The sequence below is a fragment of the Prenolepis imparis genome, unplaced genomic scaffold (assembly GCF_030444845.1).
Source record: "Prenolepis imparis isolate NDT839.2.m4 unplaced genomic scaffold, iyPreImpa1.0 SCAF_19, whole genome shotgun sequence".
Classification (NCBI taxonomy): domain Eukaryota; kingdom Metazoa; phylum Arthropoda; class Insecta; order Hymenoptera; family Formicidae; genus Prenolepis; species Prenolepis imparis.
Window position 1 is genome coordinate 265,001 of NW_028141177.1, and position 20,877 is coordinate 285,877.

General features: G+C 27.7%; 3 protein-coding genes and 1 long non-coding RNA gene across 11 annotated transcripts; 1 reads left to right on the plus strand and 3 right to left on the minus strand.

The window, feature by feature from the left end:
- Window positions 1–1,097: 1,097 nt before the first annotated feature.
- Window positions 1,098–18,702, minus strand: LOC145946719 (uncharacterized). The gene is made up of 5 exons (XR_014427069.1): window positions 18,610–18,702; window positions 2,401–2,894; window positions 2,241–2,318; window positions 1,907–2,154; window positions 1,098–1,648 (listed from the first exon to the last, which is right to left on the minus strand). It is a non-coding gene; the product is annotated as an uncharacterized LOC145946719 (long non-coding RNA).
- On the minus strand, window positions 3,799–6,380 carry LOC145946717 (uncharacterized). Its single transcript, XM_083056466.1, has one exon. The coding sequence runs from the start codon at window positions 5,984–5,986 to the stop codon at window positions 3,854–3,856; it is 2,133 nt and encodes a 710-aa protein (XP_082912592.1). The 5' UTR covers window positions 5,987–6,380; the 3' UTR covers window positions 3,799–3,853.
- Window positions 6,592–20,851, plus strand: LOC145946718 (uncharacterized). Of its 3 annotated transcripts, none has more exons than XM_083056469.1 (7): window positions 6,592–6,836; window positions 7,981–8,110; window positions 18,632–19,384; window positions 19,542–19,580; window positions 19,670–19,811; window positions 19,908–20,038; window positions 20,315–20,467. In XM_083056469.1, the coding sequence occupies exons 2-7, from the start codon at window positions 8,007–8,009 to the stop codon at window positions 20,331–20,333; spliced, it is 1,188 nt and encodes a 395-aa protein (XP_082912595.1). In that variant the 5' UTR covers window positions 6,592–6,836; window positions 7,981–8,006; the 3' UTR covers window positions 20,334–20,467. The 3 variants fall into 3 exon arrangements, with proteins under 3 accessions (XP_082912595.1, XP_082912593.1, XP_082912594.1); XM_083056467.1 differs by having other exon boundaries at window positions 6,605–6,836; window positions 19,908–20,070; window positions 20,315–20,851; XM_083056468.1 differs by lacking the exon at window positions 7,981–8,110 and having other exon boundaries at window positions 6,607–6,836; window positions 19,908–20,070; window positions 20,315–20,851.
- LOC145946723 (uncharacterized) lies at window positions 9,445–18,346 on the minus strand. 6 transcript variants are annotated; one of them, XM_083056476.1, is made up of 13 exons: window positions 17,969–18,171; window positions 17,557–17,626; window positions 14,615–14,804; window positions 14,325–14,501; window positions 13,776–13,862; window positions 13,370–13,522; window positions 13,178–13,276; window positions 12,373–12,462; window positions 12,145–12,243; window positions 11,732–11,904; window positions 10,507–10,666; window positions 10,099–10,215; window positions 9,445–9,641 (listed from the first exon to the last, which is right to left on the minus strand). In XM_083056476.1, the coding sequence occupies exons 3-13, from the start codon at window positions 14,802–14,804 to the stop codon at window positions 9,628–9,630; spliced, it is 1,359 nt and encodes a 452-aa protein (XP_082912602.1). In that variant the 5' UTR covers window positions 17,557–17,626; window positions 17,969–18,171; the 3' UTR covers window positions 9,445–9,627. The 6 variants fall into 6 exon arrangements, with proteins under 6 accessions (XP_082912602.1, XP_082912603.1, XP_082912604.1 ...); XM_083056473.1 differs by lacking the exons at window positions 9,445–9,641; window positions 17,969–18,171 and adding exons at window positions 9,827–9,999; window positions 18,331–18,346; XM_083056472.1 differs by lacking the exon at window positions 9,445–9,641 and adding an exon at window positions 9,827–9,999 and having other exon boundaries at window positions 17,969–18,172.
- Window positions 20,852–20,877: the final 26 nt, after the last annotated feature.

Consider the following 20,877-nt stretch of genomic DNA (forward strand, 5'->3'; position numbering starts at 1 on the left):
GTAGAGTATAAAGCAATATATTTAGTCATGTTAACAGTTTTATCGTGGGTTGCATCACTAACAATAAGATTAGATAAAGGTCAACTTTGATTTTTTAAATAAGAACTTTTATTTTTTATAACACAAATTTATTTTACTTGTCACTCTTCACACATGTAAAAGTATTAAAATAAAATCATTGAAAAGTGAATACTTTATAAAATATTTAATTGTGATACTTTTTAGCATAAAATGTAAAATATTTTACAAAGTACTTTTGCTTTTCGACAACCTTACTTCAATATTCTTATTATGATGGAAAGAATCAATTAATGATAAAAACAAAAATATTTTTAAAAATTCGATTGTATTTTGCAATTACATTGATCTAACTATATGCAAAAAATGTATCATCAATCGATTCCGCTTCCGCCCCATTCTATGTATAAAAGTATTAAAATAAAGGTATCGGAGTATTACTTATGAGATATTACTCATTTATATCAAAAAATATCAGAATAAAATGTGAAATATCTCATAAAGTATTTACTCTTCGATAATTATCTCAACACTTTTATATGCAGAATAATATAATGAATAGAAAAAATCAATTTGTAAAATAAAAAATAAGAGTTCCTACCCAGTCAGCAAAATGTTTACAAATTGCGCGCAAATTGGCATCAAATTGGATCAAAATTCCACACCAAATCCATAGCCATCTGTGTCCACATTAAGCTCGTAATTTGTTGACAAACTTTGCTGACATAACCTGACAGCAAATTGGTGACAAAACCCGAGCAAAGCTTGCTGACATGGTTTGATGTCAAATTGTTGGCAAAATCCGAGCAAGATCTGCACGCACAATTTGACGACAAATTGTCAACAAAAATCGAACAAACTTTGCCGTTCCAAAGCCATTTAAATTTGACGTATATATTCTACTATTATTGATCTTTTTAATTTACTTTTTTTTAAATAATTGAGATTATATAAATAAAATCTGATTTTATTTTATTAATACAAATTTTTATATAATATAAAACAATTTATACTATAAAGTATAAATATTAAAACTTATTATTAAAGTTTACAATATTTTACTAATATAAAATCGCGTTTACAATTTAAATATGTGAAATATTTACAAATAAATCATATTATACTTATATAAATATATATAATAAAAGTAGAAATATTTTAATATACAGATTCATGTTTTAAAATGAAGTGGACATATTTCGTCTTTGGAGATAAAAAACCAAAAATGCTAATTGGTTCTCTTTTTTTACATAAGCGGGAAAAGAAAATGCATTATACATTTTCGGCAGCCGGCCCTTGTGAAAAAAACCAATTGACACTTTGGTTTTTTATCTCAAAGATGAAGTATATCCACATTTGAAAATATGAATCTGTATATTAAAATATTTCTACTTCTATATTATACTTTCTACTACTAAAAAACTTTTCCCTGGTGGCAACTACTTTACGGCTTGCCTACCGGGAATTCGGGAATTGTCACAGGAACTTCCCGAAATCCAATAGCAGCTGTAGTATCTATACATTCTACGTAATCCTCTATTTTTATCCAATAACCTATCCACCTGCTAATTATGATTTCTTTTTCCTTCTTTTGTCCATCCATTGCAGGTATCCTTGACATTCGGATTTCCTAGAAATTAAAATGTTTTTATACATTAATTACAGCATTTCAAATTTTAAATATACGCATTTAATAAATGAGGTATTCCGTTAGCACACATCTTAATTGGACATTATCACTCATATCAATTAATGCTTATATATAGAGATTTTCATTACACCATGATTAAGAAATCAGGAAAATTGTATCCAATCAAAACAGAAACGGAACAAAATAGAAGACACACACATACACAAATTTGTCATTAAGTAATATCTATTGACTAACCTTAAAATTAACAATTTTTAAATATCCTCGTTAATCCTCGTTAATCCTCGTTAATCCTCGTGTGATTTTGCTCATCGTTCCATAAGTCTCGGTTGATGATTCTTTCTTCGATCGTTATTCATTGTCCGCGTGAATCATGTATCCTGTGCTTCATCTGTCTTTCGCCATTCGGAGAGCTTTTCGAAACTGTACTTGGAATTCCTAACAAGTCGGTTTTTCAAAATACTGGTTGAAACTTGAAATAGTCTCTAAAAAATAGAAAGCAAGCTACATTATTATTAATAGGATACGAAATATAATTACAACAGTTGTAAAGAAATAGAAAAGATGGTACCATAAATATTCATAATAAGGCCAGTGTTATGCAAGTGTTGTTGTCCTTCCTCACAGCTTCACTACGTAAATAATTGACCTAAAACAAGGTAAGTAAAAATTTATTTTATTTACATTATAAAAATATTATTAAGAGCATACACATTTTTTGTTTTACTTACGATGTTAGAATAATCTTTCGAATCTATTTCTGTTAAAGATGATATAATGGGAGGATATTTGGCTTTTGCAATGGATGGCTGCAATCCTGCATTTTTAAATTTTTTTCAGCAAAGTAGTAATTCTACAAACAAAGAATTAATCAATTTTCTAGAAATGTTATAACAGCGTAAGTGATGTCACATGTGTTGATAAATATGTTACATATCTGACACTTCAATTCTGCCTCCATATGTTCTACACAATTGTACGTCGTTCTGCAAAGATGAAATGTACACAGAGGTAAATATATAATACTATAATTTTTATTATTACACAACATTAAATCAATTCTTATTATCTTATATTTGTTTGTTCAGTTCTCCTCAAATCACTGATGTCTCCGACAATTGCTGATGTGATGTTCCTTCGTTTAAGACTTTTATCTAAAGAAGTCGTTTGGTTGTACAATGGTTTTGAAATTATGCGTTTCGAACGCGTTTTTATCTGCAAATCCCTGTAAATCAAAAAACATAGTAAGTGATAAATTTTATATAATATGTATAACACATGTATTTTGTGCTAGCTATACTCAAATATATGAAAAAAAGTTTTAAATACATTCATCTATAAGATTTTCTAAGAAACTTAAGTATTTTATTAATTGCTAAATTTCTAGTGTTTGAAAGAGAAGCAATATATTCATACAAATTATGAATACTATATATATATATATATAGTATTCATAATTTTTTTCTCTTCAAAAGTAGTTTATAAATGCATATATAAATATAAATATAACTTTTTTTTTTTTTTTTAAAGTCAGGAAATTCACTAGTGTTGAACACCCTCCACCTTGGGGGAGGCTTCAGGTAGTGTGAGGTTAGATGAACTCCAAAGTTCCAACCCGACTCACTAAAACCTGACTGTGGCATCCTATTGCACTACGAAGTAGTGTTCCCCACCTGAGAAACGCTTGCATATATTTTCCAGATAATATAACTTAATATATAACAGAAATATTTTATACAATAACTCTTATCGCTTTACAAGAATATTTTATGCAATAATTCTATTGTTTATCTCTTTTTGCAAATCCATGTTTACAGATTTTTGTTGCTTTAAGTAAACTTATAATCTATCTACAAAATGCTTCTCAATATCAAATGCAATTCAACAAAGAATGGATTATCAAGAGAAGTTAAAAAATAAGAAAAAAATCATACATCATAGTGAGTTATGCAGAGTATTGTGAAGAATATACAATACAATGAGATATAGATAAATATTATCTATGCAATGTAAGGAAATAAAGAAAGGTAACAAGACCATGAAAGAACTACAAAAATAAAAATAAGAATGATATAAAATTATGAAAACTATAAAACTATGAAAAGAAGATGTATAAGAAAAAGTACACATTCTGTGGCAATTCCTGTAAAAATAAAAATTAAAAGTTTATAGCATTGACACAAATTACATCTTCTCGCTATGTATAATTACAGCAACAATGTATTGCGACGTTTCCAAATTATTTTCTTCATCACTGTCGCTATCATCTGTCGAGGTGTTGTTGAAAAAAGGCATCCTATAACATTTTGCATGAACTTGATCTGGATGAACATACAATATTTCGTTGTTTAATGTAGCACACTTATATATTTGAAAAACAGAAGATACCAAGCCAGTATCATAAAAATCACGAACTTCTAAAAATTTTTTCACACCTAAACGAAAGGAGTTATTATCCTTAATAACGTAGAAGACAACACAGATTGATCCATCACGTAAAATACAACAACTGTCACGTACATCATCTATACCTAATAATATGTTTCTAATTTGAATTTTACGATATTGAAGACAATTACTATCATTATTATACGGCACAGATACATGGATAGACGAATCAACATCGTGATTATTGCTTGTTCCATGAACTTCTAGCTCCGCCATTCTATTGGAAAACTGTTGAAGAGGTAAACCTGGTTTCCTACAATACTTACGGAAAATCGACATATTATTTTCATAAGGAAATGCGGAAAATGAATCTAAACAACCAAAACGTCTTACATCGCTGGTAAGATGAAGAAGACCATGGACATTGTAAGTGTTGAATGTCGGACCATAAAGATTTTCACTTCTATGAACAAATTTTTGTAGTGCAAGTTCTGCAAAGCTTAAGTGTTGTCTTAACGATGAATTAGAAACCAAGACCCTTATTGCTGCATGTAAGAATAAAAAATGCTTGTACAATCGTTCATCTAGTATACCGTACATTACAACTGGGCCTGTATACAACAAAAATTGGCGAAATTCTGTTGCTTTATATTTGGAGCATATATCAAGAGATCTGGGGCGCCTTGCGAAATCCGAGGGACAATATTCTTTAAGATTATTTAATCTTGTACAAATAATATGGATGGATCTTCCTGACAACTTAGAGAGACGTGAATATTTACCATATACCCATGCAGACAAGAGTTTCTTCATTACACCTAAGCATACAAGATGCATGTACTCAAAAGGAACTTGCGAAACCATACCTATCGGAAGCATTGATAATGGGCTCCTACCTTCTTTATGATGATCCTCATCTAAACACCTGATATATTCTTCATCTGTGCGAAAAGAATGATTAGTGCCATTGAAAACATAACGACCTTCATGACGTATCCCAGAAACTTTACACTTGGAACAAGGCTGACAAGAAACATGGCTACGATGATTCAAAATGAAAGCTCGAGCTGGTGCATCAGCTATAAAACATCTCAAACGTATTGGTATTTTATTACCATGAAAATTAAGACCTCCACTAGATATAATTTTTATAACATCTACAATGAATTTTTCCAGGAAAATATTAGGATCGCATGGTTTTTTTACACCTTTATAAATACCAACTACTATTGGCCTTGCGTGCTGTATATTTGCAATTCTACATTGGATGGGCCAGAGTTGAATGCTACCAGATTTATCTAAACTACATCCGTCTACATTAAAATCTAGTTCCAATTGATTAACATGATGAATAGATGCGATGGAAATATGTGACAGATGTTGAATAATCTTTGTTTCTACATCAAAATGAATATACTCTCCTGGTTCTACATTTGACACAACAGTACATACACGTGGTGTATCAAGAAGTGTTCTAACGTCCTTTGGTAATATATTAAAACAGGGATGAGTTCGAAGAACAGATAATATGCTATTACCTTGTGCATGCGTAAGATTGTTATTGACAAAGCAAGCTGCTAAACTTTCGCGGAAAAATTCCATGGAAGTAATTTTACAGAATGATGAAATTACATCACTAGCATCAGAGACGGAAGAAGAAGAAACCTTATCGTCTTCCACAACATTGTCCCTATAATTGCAAGTGTCATTTATATTTGAAGTAGAGCCATAAAATTCGGTTATTGTCAGACCAGGAATATCTTGAATATCACACCGATTATTAGACTCTGTAATAGCAACAGTTTTGCATTTTAAACGATATTGCAAACGTAAATTTTTTCTAATTTCCCACATAATTCTACTTCGTTGCCTTCTGGATAAACTGGACATCGATTTTCGCGATATACTTAATTTTAACTTTCTTTCCATATTTACGTGTTTTCTCGAACGTGATACACCACACTGCTGCAAGCGACGTGTCCACTCTACAGCTCCTTATATCCTCAGTGTCCTTGAAAAAATATAACTCGATCTCTAATTTTCTTAAAAGGTATATTCTTCGTTCACCACTGCTTCACTCGTTAATATATAACCTGCTGTTACAACTGAACTCAAAATGATCAGGGCTGGCGCTCTGCCGCTCTGTGCACAATATAACGATAAATCTTCGAGCAATAACGAACAATATAGCACAGCCTTTCCGAGAATAACGTTTTGGCGGTATAATGTCTCGCCATTTTTATCTTGGCGAGATTGCGAAAACAAAAACGGATATATGGTCAGTGTTGTGAGACGGGCCGGGTTTTCTCGCGCATGCGCGGCCATAATGGCTGTTAGCAGTGATGTATCTATCTGTAGTGAAGAGGTGGTAGGAGATAGGGCGCTGACGGTTGACACTCTTGGCGGGAGAAATATGTAATATATATTTAATAATACAATATATATGTATATATATAATTGTGCATATGTATGCTGTATTATTAATTATATATTACAAATTTTTCCTTATATTACAAAAAATTTTGCAGAATTATGTGATCATGCTACATCTTTTTATCTGTACATATACCTCACTGATGCTATGTCCGCCGCGCATGCGCGAGAAAACCCGGCCCGTCTCACAACACTGGTTACAGTGTCGTGTACTAACGAACGAAGCAGTAGTGAACGAAGAATTATATATTTTAAGAGAATTAGAGATCGAGTATTTTTTCCGATACTGAAGATACAAGGAGCTGAGTGGCTACGTCGCTTGCAGTGGTATCACGTTCGAGAAAATGTAAGAAAACAATAAAATTAAAATGAGTAAGCTATGTCGCAAAAAAATCACTGTAGTTTTCACAATGGCTTAGAAAAAATTATACAAAAGTAGGAAAAATGTATGTTTGCAACATTTGTTTCACTGTAAAAATCATACAGAGTCGAATAATGATATTTAATGTTCCTGGTCGTTTTCTTCAAATATAAAAGATATGATACTTTCAATTTTATATGGATGTAGTTTAGATAAATCTGGTAGCATTCAACTCTGGCCCATCCAATGTAGAATTGCAAATATACAGCACGCAAGGCCAATAGTAGTTGGTATTTATAAAGGTGTAAAAAAGCCATGCGATCCTAATATTTTCCTGGAAAAATTCATTGTAAATATTAGAAAAATTATATCTAGTAGAGAGGTATTAATTTTCATAGTAATAAAATATAATACAATAAAGATGTTTTATAACTGACGTACCACCTCTAGCTTTCATTCTGAATCATCGTAGCCATGTCTTGTCAGCCTTTTTCCAAGTGTAAAGTTTCTGAGATGCGTCATGAAAGTTGTTATGTTAATGGCACTAGTCATACTACTCTTCGCACAGATGAAGAATACACGAAGTGTTTAAACGAGGATTACTAACAATAACTTAAGCTTTGCAGAACTTGCACTTTATAAAAATGAAAATCTTTATGGTCCAACATTCAATATTTATAACATCAACGGTTTTTCTTTATTTTACCAACAATTGTGATTGTTAAGATTTATTTTCCTCATTTTGTTATGAAGATATGTCAATTTTCAGGAAATATTATAAGAAATTAGCTTTTTCACCAGTTTTCTAATAGAATTGCAGTTAGAAATTCATAGACCAAAGTAATAATTACGACTTCGTCTATTCATGTATCTTTACATAATAATGATAGTAATTGTCTTTCATATATAAAATTCAATTTAGAAACATTTGGTATAGATATATGTGACAATTGTTGTATTTTACGTAATGGCATGATCTATATTGTCTTCAACATTGTTTTTGATTTCTTTTGTTGTACAAAAACATTTTCAGAGGTTCATGATTTTTACATTGTTGGAATGGTATTTTCTGTTTTTCAGATATATCAGTGTGCCACATTAAAAGTGAAATTTTTTTATGTTTATTCAGATCAAGTTCATGCAAAATATTACAGGATGATTTTTTTCAACAATACATCAACGGATGATAGTGACAGTGATGAAGAAAATTCGGAAACGTTGCAATACATTATCGCTGTAATTATACACAGCAAGAAGATGTAAGATATGTGTCTATGCTGTAAACTGTTAATTTTTATTTTTATAGGAATGGCCATGGGACGTGTGTTCTTTTTTCTCAATCTTTGTTATATATTTTTCTCTCGTTTGCTTTCTAATAACTTTGTCGCTCTTACATGATCTTATATGTCGTTTTCTATTACTTTTCTCCTTAAATACATATTTATCATCTGAATCTTGTTATATATTGTATGTTTCTCACCATAATCTGCTTGATAACTCACTTTGACGTTCGAATTTTTCTTCTTTAAATTATTTTGTAATATCTTTTTGATAATTCTCTTTTTTGTTAAATTGCACTTGACATTGAAAAGCATGAGACATTTTTTAGATAAATTACAGATTCATTTGAGACTATACAAATATATGTTGATTTGCAAAATTAAATGAACAATGGAGCATAAAATATTTCTGTGGAATGATGAGTTATTGCATAAAATATTTCTATTCTAATAAGATATAATATATATATATGTATGTATATATATATATATATATATATATATATATAATAAATATTGTAATGTCCCGGTATAAATTTTATTGTATATTTATATATAAATCATATATAACAATATAAAATTATATAGACGTATATAAAATTCTGTATAATATGTATAATTATATATATATATATATATAATTATACATAACTTGTACAGAATTTTATAATTTTATATTATTATATATATTACCCAGATAGCACAGTGAATTCACAAAGTATTCTTAAAATTTTCTTCTTTTCTGAATTGTAATTATTTAGGAATTCATAGAAGAATACGATAAGAATTATTGAGGAAGTTACATGCACCATAATTGGAGTTCTTGAAAATTTCTTAAAATATATATATAGTATTCTTAAAATATTCATATAGTATTCTTAAAATATTCATATAGTATTATTTTCCATTTCAACAGATGTAAACTTTATGAATTCAAGAAGAATAGTGTTTAGAACAGATAAAGAAAATTACAAAGGGTGCTTTTATTTATTCCAGCAAGGAACACAGACGGCACAGTGTGACACACTGATCTATGTTCCTTGCTGGAATAAAGTACCCTTTGTAATTTTCTTTATCTGCTCTAAACACTATTTTTTTTAATTCATAAAGTTTACATATAGCTATACATACTGTTATAATACTGTCGTCTTTCAAATAAAATACGTTTATAATTTTACCTTATCAGGAAAGATATTGTGTAAAGGAAAAATAAATACAAAAGTGTATTACTTCAATTTAGTTGTATATATTTTTATATATTATTTTATTATTACAGAATTATAAAATTTATAAAATAAAAAATATGCCTCATATGCAATATTATTCATTGTAATAATAACTGTAAATATGTAATGAATACTGTAATTTAAAATAAATTAACACTGCGGAAACTAATAAAAATTACAGTTTACAATACCATGTAATAATGTTTAAAAAAAGAAAGACTTAGGTGGCTACGGTTAAGTATATTATTACGTGCAGTTCAATAATTCTTATCAAAGTTGTGCATCTGGAATAAATTCCATATAATGTTATATACCAAAAATGATATCCTGGTAAAAAAATTATATATTTTCAGAATTTCTCATAACAATTTTTTAGATTTCTTTTTCTGAACATTTCTAGAAAATGTGTCAATTCGTATAAAAATTCTAAAACTTTCTCAGAAAATTTAGGATTTTTGATACAAGTTGACACATATATCTTTCAGAAATGTTCAGAAAAAGAAATTTAAAAAATTGTTATAAAAAATTCTGTAAATAATTTTCACCAGGGTATGTCCTCTTTATATTTTTACATTTATCATAGCATTTAAATTATTTCAAATGTACAATAAATGCGGCATATACGAATCAACTTTTGTAGCACTGAAATGTTCGAAACGTCATAATTGGAATCACTTATATACTTCTAGAGGTAAAATCGTATAAGCGATCAAGTAATTAAAATTCTAATAAATAACTCACGATGATTCTCTTTTTTTTCTGCTTTCTTTTTACGATCTGATGCGTGATTCAGCCACGACTGTATGGCATCTTCCATCATCTTCATATTCGTAGATGTATGTAGAGAAGCAACAGAATCTGTTAACAGATTAAATATTATTTTACATAGAATAAATCATTTTGCAGGGAAAAAATGTACGTGAAAAAAAGCGTTGAAGTAATAACACTATAACAAATTTTTAATTATTATAATTAGTAATTATTAATTTTGGAAAATGTGTTATGTACGTACATACAAAATTGACAAAAAAGTCTACATATATATATATATATATATATATATATATATACACACACGCATATACATATATGTATACATATAATCATATTTAAATTGTATGAATATATTATAGTTTTTATATGACTTACTTAAAATAAGTTTTGAAATAAGTAAATCTTTAAATCGAATAGTATTTTTTTGTCCACTCCAAGAATATTGCAAAGCTAAATTGTCTGTCATTATCCTCTTCATTACTCGTCTTATGTGGTCCCCAGCATTTTTTCCGCCTTCTTGTTTTATAACAATTTTCTATATAATTAAAAAATTTATTTAGGCTTTTCTAAATAAACAATTAAATGAGAAAAACGTAAAATATAGTTTTTCAATAACATCCCAGCAAACACATTTTATAATCATATTATAACGGTTACATAACTCAGTGTAACAAAACATAACAAAATTGTAACATGTAATACTCTCATTCCTTGTAATTTCCCACTCAAAGAAGGAGTAATGTTATATAAAAAATTGTTATATATTTAATATATTTAATATTATAACAATTATATAACGTAATATTTTTGTTACATTAAGAACATAATTGTAATAAAATCAAGATATAACAGCTGTTATTTTAATTTTTTATTCCAATGTTATATAATTGTTATAATGTGTTTGCTATATATTATATAGCAATAGTAAAGAGATGGTATATAACAACTATATAATAAAGATATAACGCGTTATATTTATTTTTTACTCCAAAATGTTATATAATTGTTATAATATGTGTTTGCTGGGATTGTATTAATTATACAGATTGATACTTAATTGATGAACATTATTATTAATGTAGGATTTTTTATTAGGATGTTTAAAATAATTTATTATTTTATAGAAAATAAATTTATTAGAGATCTTGTTAAATTTACAAAAAAGAAAAGGGTCTCGGATCGAAGTCGAAATCGCTCTCTAATACTCTCGCGCAATGTTTCGCTAATCGGTCTTACTCGCACGACGGCTTTTTAACGACAACGACTTTTGTTCGTATTAAATTCGGTCTCGCCTCGCAGACGCAAACGAAAAACATACCCGGTCAAAGACAACGGACGTCGTTCGGCAACTAAAAATGTATACATAAAACAGCGCGCGCGATCAACAAAGATCCTCGTTCGGAATAATAAAGTCAGAGTCAGAACGAAAAACAATTATAATATACAAAAAAAAAACGACGGGTAAATTCGAATATTAAGATATTAAATAATTCGAGAATAGAAATATCCTACATTAATGACATGTATAATATTAATATTGTATAGGTATATGTCGTTCTATCTAATCGTCGTTAATATGTTATTATGTGTTTATACTTACTAATTGTTCTTGTTTTTCTGCATCATCCACAAGTGATTTTTCTAGTGCCTCTAATTCTTCTTTTGTTTGTAGTTGTAGAAATTCAATATTTTCTTGTCTTGCATTATTTTGTTTATTAATATCTGTTGATTTCAAGATATGTAATATCATATCTAATTTTCTATTTATCTTACCTAAAAATTGCCAAAACTGATTATATATTATCTTTTAAAATTAATATAATCTTTTGTTGAAAATCAACATGAATACAAATATTTATAATTAAAAATAAATATGACTATATAAGAGTCTCTTATATAGCCATATTTATTTTTAATTATTGTTTTCAACGCGAGTCTTTACAATTATATACAAATATTTATATTACTAAAATATTTTAATATAAAAGCGTGTGTAAGTGTTTACAAATATACCTATGCAAGAACAACAATTATTCATGCATCCTAATACGTTAAATTTGTTATTAACAGTTTTTGTAGTATTTGATGTTTCCATAACTCTTCGTGATGTACCTTAAATAAATATAACTTAATATTATCATAATAATTATTAACATTTTAAAGAAATGCATACATTATTTAGAAGAATTTAATTATACAAATAATTGTGCGGATACTTTATTTAAAATAATTTGGCATTACTTGGGCCTGCTTCACAAACGTTGGGAATGTTATTTCTGTTATTGTCATCATTATTCATGTCAAATGTAATGTTCCCCGTATCTAAGATATCTAAAATTAGAAAAATATTGATATCTTATTACACTCTACTATTTTGTTTTTTTTCTTGCTCAATGTAATAAGCATATTTTTTAGATTGTTATATTACTATTCAGATATAAGTATTTCATTATTACAATTTAGCGTTAAAATATAAATTTTACTCAATTAATACATTTTACATCTTGTATATGTATTGTATAATTGCATTAAAATATTTTATAGATTGAAATAAATAAAAGCTTCGGTGAAAATCATACATCTTGTATATGTATTGTATAATTGCCTTAAAATATTTTATAGATTGAAATAAATAAAAGCTTCGGTGAAAATTATTTTCAGAATTTTTCATAACAATTTTTTAGATTTCTTTTTCTGAACATTTCTGAAACATGTGTCAATTTATATAGAAAAAATCTTAAAATTTTCTAAGAAAGTTTTAGAATTTTTATACGAATTGACACATTTTTCAGAAATGTTCAGAAAAAGAAATCTACAAAATTGCTATGAGAAATTCTGAAAATAATTTTACTTACTAGGGAGAGCTTACATTTGAGAAAGTTTATGTTTCAAAGTGTAAATTGGATCAGAATATATTTTTTAATTACTAATATTAACTTTTATTGTATTTTATTTTCAAAGTCAAGAGTATTTATTTTGCAATATATTTTATAAGTAATAATATGTTCCTATATCTGAATTACACAATATAACATTTCAGTGTTACCTCGGTCAGTAAGTGAAATAAATATCGCCGGCTGATCGTTAGTGTGCACATCAGATGTAGGCAACACTACTGTTTGTTTTTCCAAATAGAAATCGTCATCTACAAAGATTTAAACATGATGGAACATGTACAAACATAATACAGCATAATCATTTTTTTCAATATCTTAAATTAATATTATTGCATGTGCACCTTTATCAATTGTGTTATTTTTGTTACAAGCTTTTTTTGTGACACTATTAATACATTTCGAAGTTTTGTTATCGATGACATTATCAGATGTTGATGTAAGTTGTTTTGATCTTGGTACAGCAGTCATATTTGAAGTTTTTTCTGTTATCGGATCTACAAAATACGTTAATTAGAATAAGAAAATTTATATAATAATGAAAAAGTAGTCCTAAATAATTATAATCAAGGTACATATTTCTTAAACGACCAATAATAATTATATTAAATAATACCTAAATAATTATATTATTAAATTACTATTAAATTTTTTCATATCAAAAATGATAAAAAGGCAATATTAAAACAGAGAATATATTATTATATAGTTATTATATAGTTTAATTATTATATAGTTTACTTCTCTCACCAATGCATACAAAATCTGATTCCGATGGTAATGATTGTAGTTTTGATGTATTATTAGTGTATTTAGTCTTTTTTATTGGTATATCATCTGTGAATTAAGCGTACATAAAAATCATTGTGATACAAAAGATATTATAAGCAATATTTAAATAGTTACAAATTGTTTTAATACTACAAATGTAGATAAAAAATTATTGTACTTTAAATACTTGTCAATCAATTTGATAAAAATATTTAATTAATATTAAGATAAAAAAGTATTATAAATACATATTTAATAAAAAGTAATATATAAAAATAGACTTTAATAAAGATATAAAACTATTAAATAATTAAATAAATACACATGCATTTAATGCATTATAATTGTGAATATTATGTTTTACACAGTTATATATTATTTTTATAATCTTATTTGTTAAATTAAAATGTTCATTATAAAAAAACTAATGTCGATATACACGCACAAACACACACACACACACACACGCATACACACACACATATTATATATATATATATATGTATATATATTCCTGTATAACATTACCTTCAGATTCCGAAGATTGCTCATCACTATCTGTAGTTTCCTCGTATTTCGGATTTTTTTTTCGATGTCGTTTTTGGGACAACTCATTATTTTTTGTGTATTGCTCATACAATATTTCATCCTGGGAAGAATATCCTGTGCACTGCTTTTCGAAATTTTTGCAATTATTATAATCTTCTACCAAAAATTAAAAAAAATAATAATTTAGAAAAATTTATAAGACAAATTATGGAGAAGAATGCAGATTTTATAAAACCTTCGAGTTAAAAAACTTTTAAATTATTACTCACCAAATGGTCCAAACAAACAATCATAACTATATACTTTCCAATCAGATTTGCGCGGTATTTGTTTTTTTATCCACATTGTGATTACGGAATTCTTTTCATTAGGCCAATGGGCAATTTTTTTTTCTTTATCCAACCAGTTTTCTGGGGGGATCGTTTGAAACCAAGTTTCAACATGAACGACATAAAACATCTATAACCATTTGCACATTTTATAGTATCCTTATATTATGTAGATAAAATAAATATGTAGAAGAACAGGATAATATAAGAGAAAATTTCACATTTTTATTTATATCATTATTACTAAATACTTTAATAATTATTTTGTTACAAGTTTAGTTTCACTTATAAAGTAATAAAAAAACATGAAACAATAAATAAAATATCTAATGTAAGTAAAAACATCTGAATATCTCGTATATTTATTAAGATTTAATCTTGTTAGTATTAAAGAATAAATAACGGAAATATAATGAATTTTATTCATTATCAGTATTAACTGTAACAAGTTATTTTTTTTAAAGAACAGTAACAGTAATTTATAACTCTTACAAAATAATTTTTCCAATTCTGATTATCACATATATATTATATATATATATATATATATATATATATATATATAATTTGTATAAATATATTATTATATAAAAGCGCAATATATTATATACGTAATTTCTAATTTACTCTGCATTCATATAAATTCATATTCTCTTTCTTCTCACAATCAGTATAAAAACATTGTGTAAAATAAGACACAACACAACTTTCCACAATAGAATAGTAAATAATAAGAAATAATTGTTATAAGTAATAATATACGTTTAGAGATTCTTTTAATTCAACATAACATATAATGCTTGTTTAATTCAAATAAAAAATCAAAGTTTAAAAATGTAAAAATGGCAATATAAATGCGGAATTTTGTAACGTTATTTTTATACCTTTTCTTTTGATGTGATCAACTGTAAATCTCTCTAATATTTTATTTTCATTTTTTATCAAATGTACATCTAATTTATTAAACTCTAGTGGATAAAAGGGTACATCAGAAACTGTTACTTTGTATCCTACGCAGAAGATGTTTGAATTAAATGTTGCGATATATTTTACATTATATATACTGCCGTCTTGTAAATAGCATATATTATTTGGTGTTGTTGTACGTAAAGTAAACTTTTCAAATACTAACTCTTCATAAGAGCTATCATGACAAAACGGAATAGTCAATTTGGTCTTACTTTTATATTTTAATATTGGATACATTGTTTTTTCTACAGTCTCATTTGAAAGTGAGGTTTCCTCTGATATGCGTTTAAAAATTTGTGATAATGGTTTATCATGTTTACGTAGATATTTTTTTATCTTCTTCATTTCATTCTCGAATGGAAAACAACTAAAATTATCCAGTGGCATTTGAAATGTATCTACATCATCAGCAAGATGTATCAAATTGTGTATATTATATACGCAACTTTTTGTACCATACAAACTTTTAACATTCTGTACAAAGCACAGTAATAATTTAGAAGCATACTCTTTATTACGTACGCAGTTTAAAGGATCGCATAAAATTCTAATAGCGCAATGAAGAGCAAAATAAAAGGAGCTAAATATAAAAGAAAAAAACGAAATTCCGTAGCTTTCCATCTGTGAAATTCATTAAAGTCTGATCTCGGTTTTCTCGATATTTCGAAGGGTACATTTTGATTTAAACATAATCACTCGTTAAGAACTATAATTACGGCTGCTAATGCGACATTTTTTGACGCCTTTTGTCCACAATAACATTAACCTTTTCGTTACTCCAAGCAAGACTAAGTGCATGTAATCGAGTGGAAAAGCACTGACCATTCCAATTCCAAGTCTTTCAAATGGGGAAATTCCAGTATGATGATAAGGATCAAGTTTATTTTTAAAACTGTGGTCAGTTCTTCGTTCACAATTACAATCTAGAAATATTACTTTATCCTCATATTCCCCTCTTACTATACAACGTTCACATCCATTATAACCAGTAGAATATTTAATGCATTTCACAAATGAACGAGCAGGAGAGTCACATATTACTGCTCGAATTCGGACAAAATAACGCTTACTATCCCATTCAAAACCTTCATCTCGCAAAATACAGTATTCATCAACGAATTCATTCAAAAATTCTTCAACAGAAGAAGGTTTTGACATGCCATGGTAGATTCCAATAATAAAAGGCTTATCTACATTGATGAATCTACCTTGAATTGGCCATAATTGCCTGTTTGTACTTTTAGAAATTGGTAGTCCATCAATATTTATGTCAATTATTATTAAATTATTGATTAAATGAGACGTGTTTCGCTTCAAATGTTTGAGCAGAACTTTTTGAAGACCTAAATAGATAAATTCTCCATCACCGCATGTTTTAATGATACATTTTCTCGGTGTATTTAGAAACGCTCGAGCATCATTTGGAATCTCTTCATTATCATGATATTTTTTATATAATTTTAATAATTATGATAAAGCATAATTAGAAATATTATTTGTAATAGCCCAGAATTGTAATTCTGATGCAAATGTTTTATTATGCTCTACAAAATTTGTTGTGTTAATTGCCTCATAATTATTATTCACTATATTTCCGATTAATTTAATTTCTTCTTGTACATCTACATTATTAGAATGATTTGAATCGGAATATTGCAGGATATCACTAATATCTGTGCATTCAGAATGTGATTGAATACACAGATTTTCCATTTCATAATTTTCAATAATTTGTTTGTTACTTGGGATGGCTATATCTATATTTGACTTCTCTTCAACATAATTTTCAAAAATAACTGATTCGTCTATATTTAGACGTAAACGTCTATTTTGTTGCCATCTCGATAATTCATTGAATGGTTTTACTCGACGTTTCATTGTGTAAATTATAATTTAAAACATATAGAATTTACTTTTTTATTTTATTTATTCTCTAGTGTGTTGCTTTTTAATTTTCGTGCAGCTTGGCTAATTTTGATAAATCTGCAATAAAAAATATATATATATGAATAAATTATGTAACATAATTATAAAAAATGTATAGAAATATAAAAGAATATAGGAAATTTTCAATAGAGATAATAATCGACAGAACATAAGCCAAAAATATATAGACACTGCAGGAGATGTCTATATGAATTTATACACATTATTCTGATCGAATTTATCGCCGCAATTTATTGGCAGACTGCTAACAAATATTACTTACTGAACAATAAAAATAAAGAATCATACACTGCATATGATTATATGCAGTGTATGATTCGAGGTTATGTAATAAAGCAACTTATAAAAATAATATTCAATTCAATCGTATATACTTACTAATTTTGTTTACAAGATTTCTGCACTTTGGAGTTAATTATAACATACATATATTGTATTTTTTGTAGACAAAAATGCACCTTTTAACACACACTGTAACACACGTTGTACGTTGTACGCAAAACAATATGAGATAAAATTACGGATATCCGCGCATGTGCGATGGAATAGCAAAGTGTACTTCTTTATAAATTCGCAAAGTATTCACAATTCTGAGTCACAAAGTATTCATTATTATGAATTTTTTAGGAATACTTCCAAATCAACTGATTATGGTTAATTCTTCAAGAATTCTTAAGATATTCATTTCTCTAAATCCTTAAGTATTCTTTAAAATGAATTCTTTATGAACTTATATTCACCTTTGTGCTATCTGGGTATACATAAAAAATTTTTTACATGAATATATTGTAAAATAAAAGAGTAATGTATTTATAAGCTTATACTTTTGAGAGAAAAAAGTAATCATGAATATTGTAATATTGCTTCTCTTTTAAAATGCTAGAAAGTCAGTAATTAATAAATATTTAATAAGAAAATCATCTTATACATATATGAATTTATTGAAAATTTTTCATATATCTCACTATATAGCTACTAAAAATACATTTGTTACATATTACATAAAATGTATCACTTACTAATTATGTTTTTTATGTACAGAGGCTTGCAGATGGAAACCCGGCCGAAGCGCAATATTGCAAAACCGTTGCGCTATCAGACGACTTCTTCGGATGAAAGTCCAAAACGAAGGATTACATCTCAGCAAGCCAACATTGAAGATATCGATGAGGACATCGATGATTTAAGAAGAACTACGCAAACGAATATGGAAATAAATCAAACAAACTCTTTTACTCGATCACTCACACAAAATCCAACATCTCGCACACACACATACATTCCAAATCAAACAAATGAATCATACACAAACAATGAACACAATCAATCACAAGATATGTATCAAGTATACAATGAAACACACAATCAAGCACACATATCAGATATTCGATCGCACACAAAAATTGACGCACACGACATAAACAATAAAACATACACAAACCTTCAACCGCCAAAAAATACTCAAATACATAATACAGATATTCAGTCGCAGATTAAAGCACACGACATAAATAGTCAAACACACATACACAATCAACCACACTCAGACGCAAACGTTCAATTATACAACACAAACAATAATGTAACACACACAAATTTCCAACCAAACAAAACATATTCACGTACATCTCATAACACTTATGCCCGTTCCAATGTATTACAGACTAATACGTTACATACATATCCTACACACAATTATATATCACAAACAGAAACTGATGAAAGGTATGAAGGAAGTCAAGACTCAACTCATGATCGGCATTCTATGACACATATCGACGTAATAGATAATAGGTAAATTTATAGATATTTGTATAAAATAGATGTAATTATACATTTTTAATAAAAACGTATATATTTAATAAGAATTATTTATCTGATTTTATGTAATAGTATAAAAATTATAGTAATAATATTTACCTCTGTACATGCTATTTACTCTTATTTGCAGAAAGACGCACAATTGTGAACGTGTGGAGGCAGAACTGAAGTAAGTCAAATATGTATCGTATTTATCAATACATCGTATGACATCTTTGTTATAACATTTCTGTAATACTGATCTCTTGTTTGTAAAAGAATGAATACTTTGCTGCAGAAAATATTGAAATGTGTGCAGATTCGCCGTTATCCAGTGCAGAAACCAGACATCTTTCCAATATCTACTATAAGAGAGATGGAGAGATTTGAAAGGATTGATGAGGAAGATTATACTAATGTCGTAAGTGAAACAGAAAACGTATGATTTTAATAATATTATATATATATATACATAATATAAAATTTTAATTTATAATTTTTACTTACCTTGTTTTAGATCAATTATTTCAGATATATCGGCGGCTTTAATTTGAAGGAAGCTATAAATCTCTGCTTCAAAGAAGCTATTAAAGATGAAATAACGCCATCGTTCACTTGGTGGGGCCGCGAAGAAGAACAACGGCCTTTGTATAACGCTCGCCTTACTATAGCTATTTATGGTACTCTCTTTTTCATTTTTTTTCATAACTTGTAATTAAATATTGGGTGCTTTTTATTTAATGACTAAGGTCAATCAAGGTTTGCTCTTTTAGCTGTACTCCTTCCAATGTGGAAAAAGATAAACTCTGAAGTAGTGTAACTAAAAAGAACAGATCTTAGATTTGTGCTGACTTATGTCATTAAATGTAAAACACCCATTATTGCGTGTCTTAATAATAATGTAATTTACGTTCTTTTTTTCAGAGGCTGTATGTTCCAATGAGCATTTTGAAAAACCGACTCGTTCGGAGTTTCAAATGCAATTTCGAGAAGTTCTCCGAACGGCGAAAGAAAGATTAAGGCATAGAGTACGTGATCCACGTGCGCGAAATAATCGTGGAAGAAGAAATATTGACCGTGATTTATGGAGAGACGAGCGGCCAGAGGAAACGAACGAGCAGCCAGAGGAAATGGACGAGCTAGACGACGAGAATTAAATGTTTAAATAGTTATATCTATAAAATGTACAAAGTTTTTAACTTATATAATTATATAAATTATATGACAAATATAATATTACTTCAAAATAATGCTGACTTCAGTATTTATTTTAGAATAATATATTTGTCGTATAATTAATATAATATCAATAAAATGTTTGTCATTAATTTATTGTTTACTTAAATGATACAAACTTTGTACATTTTATTGATATATAATTATATTAATAATAATTGCATTTATTTATTGTATAAATACTGCGATGCGCGGAAATTTAATATTGCGATTTTTTTAATTGTATGGAACAAAAATATATTATATTTTTA

Bases quoted from the DNA above. Each gene is read 5' to 3' on its own strand.
- LOC145946717 (XM_083056466.1), bottom strand. From the start codon at position 5,986: ATGGAAAGAAAGTTAAAATTAAGTATATCGCGAAAATCGATGTCCAGT.
- LOC145946718 (XM_083056467.1), top strand. From the start codon at position 8,007: ATGATTTTTTTCAACAATACATCAACGGATGATAGTGACAGTGATGAA. The intron at 8,111-18,631 runs GTAAGATATGTG...TTTTATGTACAG, and splicing joins ATTATACACAGCAAGAAGAT to AGGCTTGCAGATGGAAACCC. The intron at 19,385-19,541 runs GTAAATTTATAG...TCTTATTTGCAG, and splicing joins ATCGACGTAATAGATAATAG to AAAGACGCACAATTGTGAAC.
- LOC145946723 (XM_083056473.1), bottom strand. From the start codon at position 14,804: ATGTTTTATGTCGTTCATGTTGAAACTTGGTTTCAAACGATCCCCCCA. The intron at 13,277-13,369 runs GTGCACATGCAA...AAATCTTTGTAG, and splicing joins AAATAACACAATTGATAAAG to ATGACGATTTCTATTTGGAA. The intron at 12,463-13,177 runs GTAACACTGAAA...TTCTAATTTTAG, and splicing joins TATTTCACTTACTGACCGAG to ATATCTTAGATACGGGGAAC.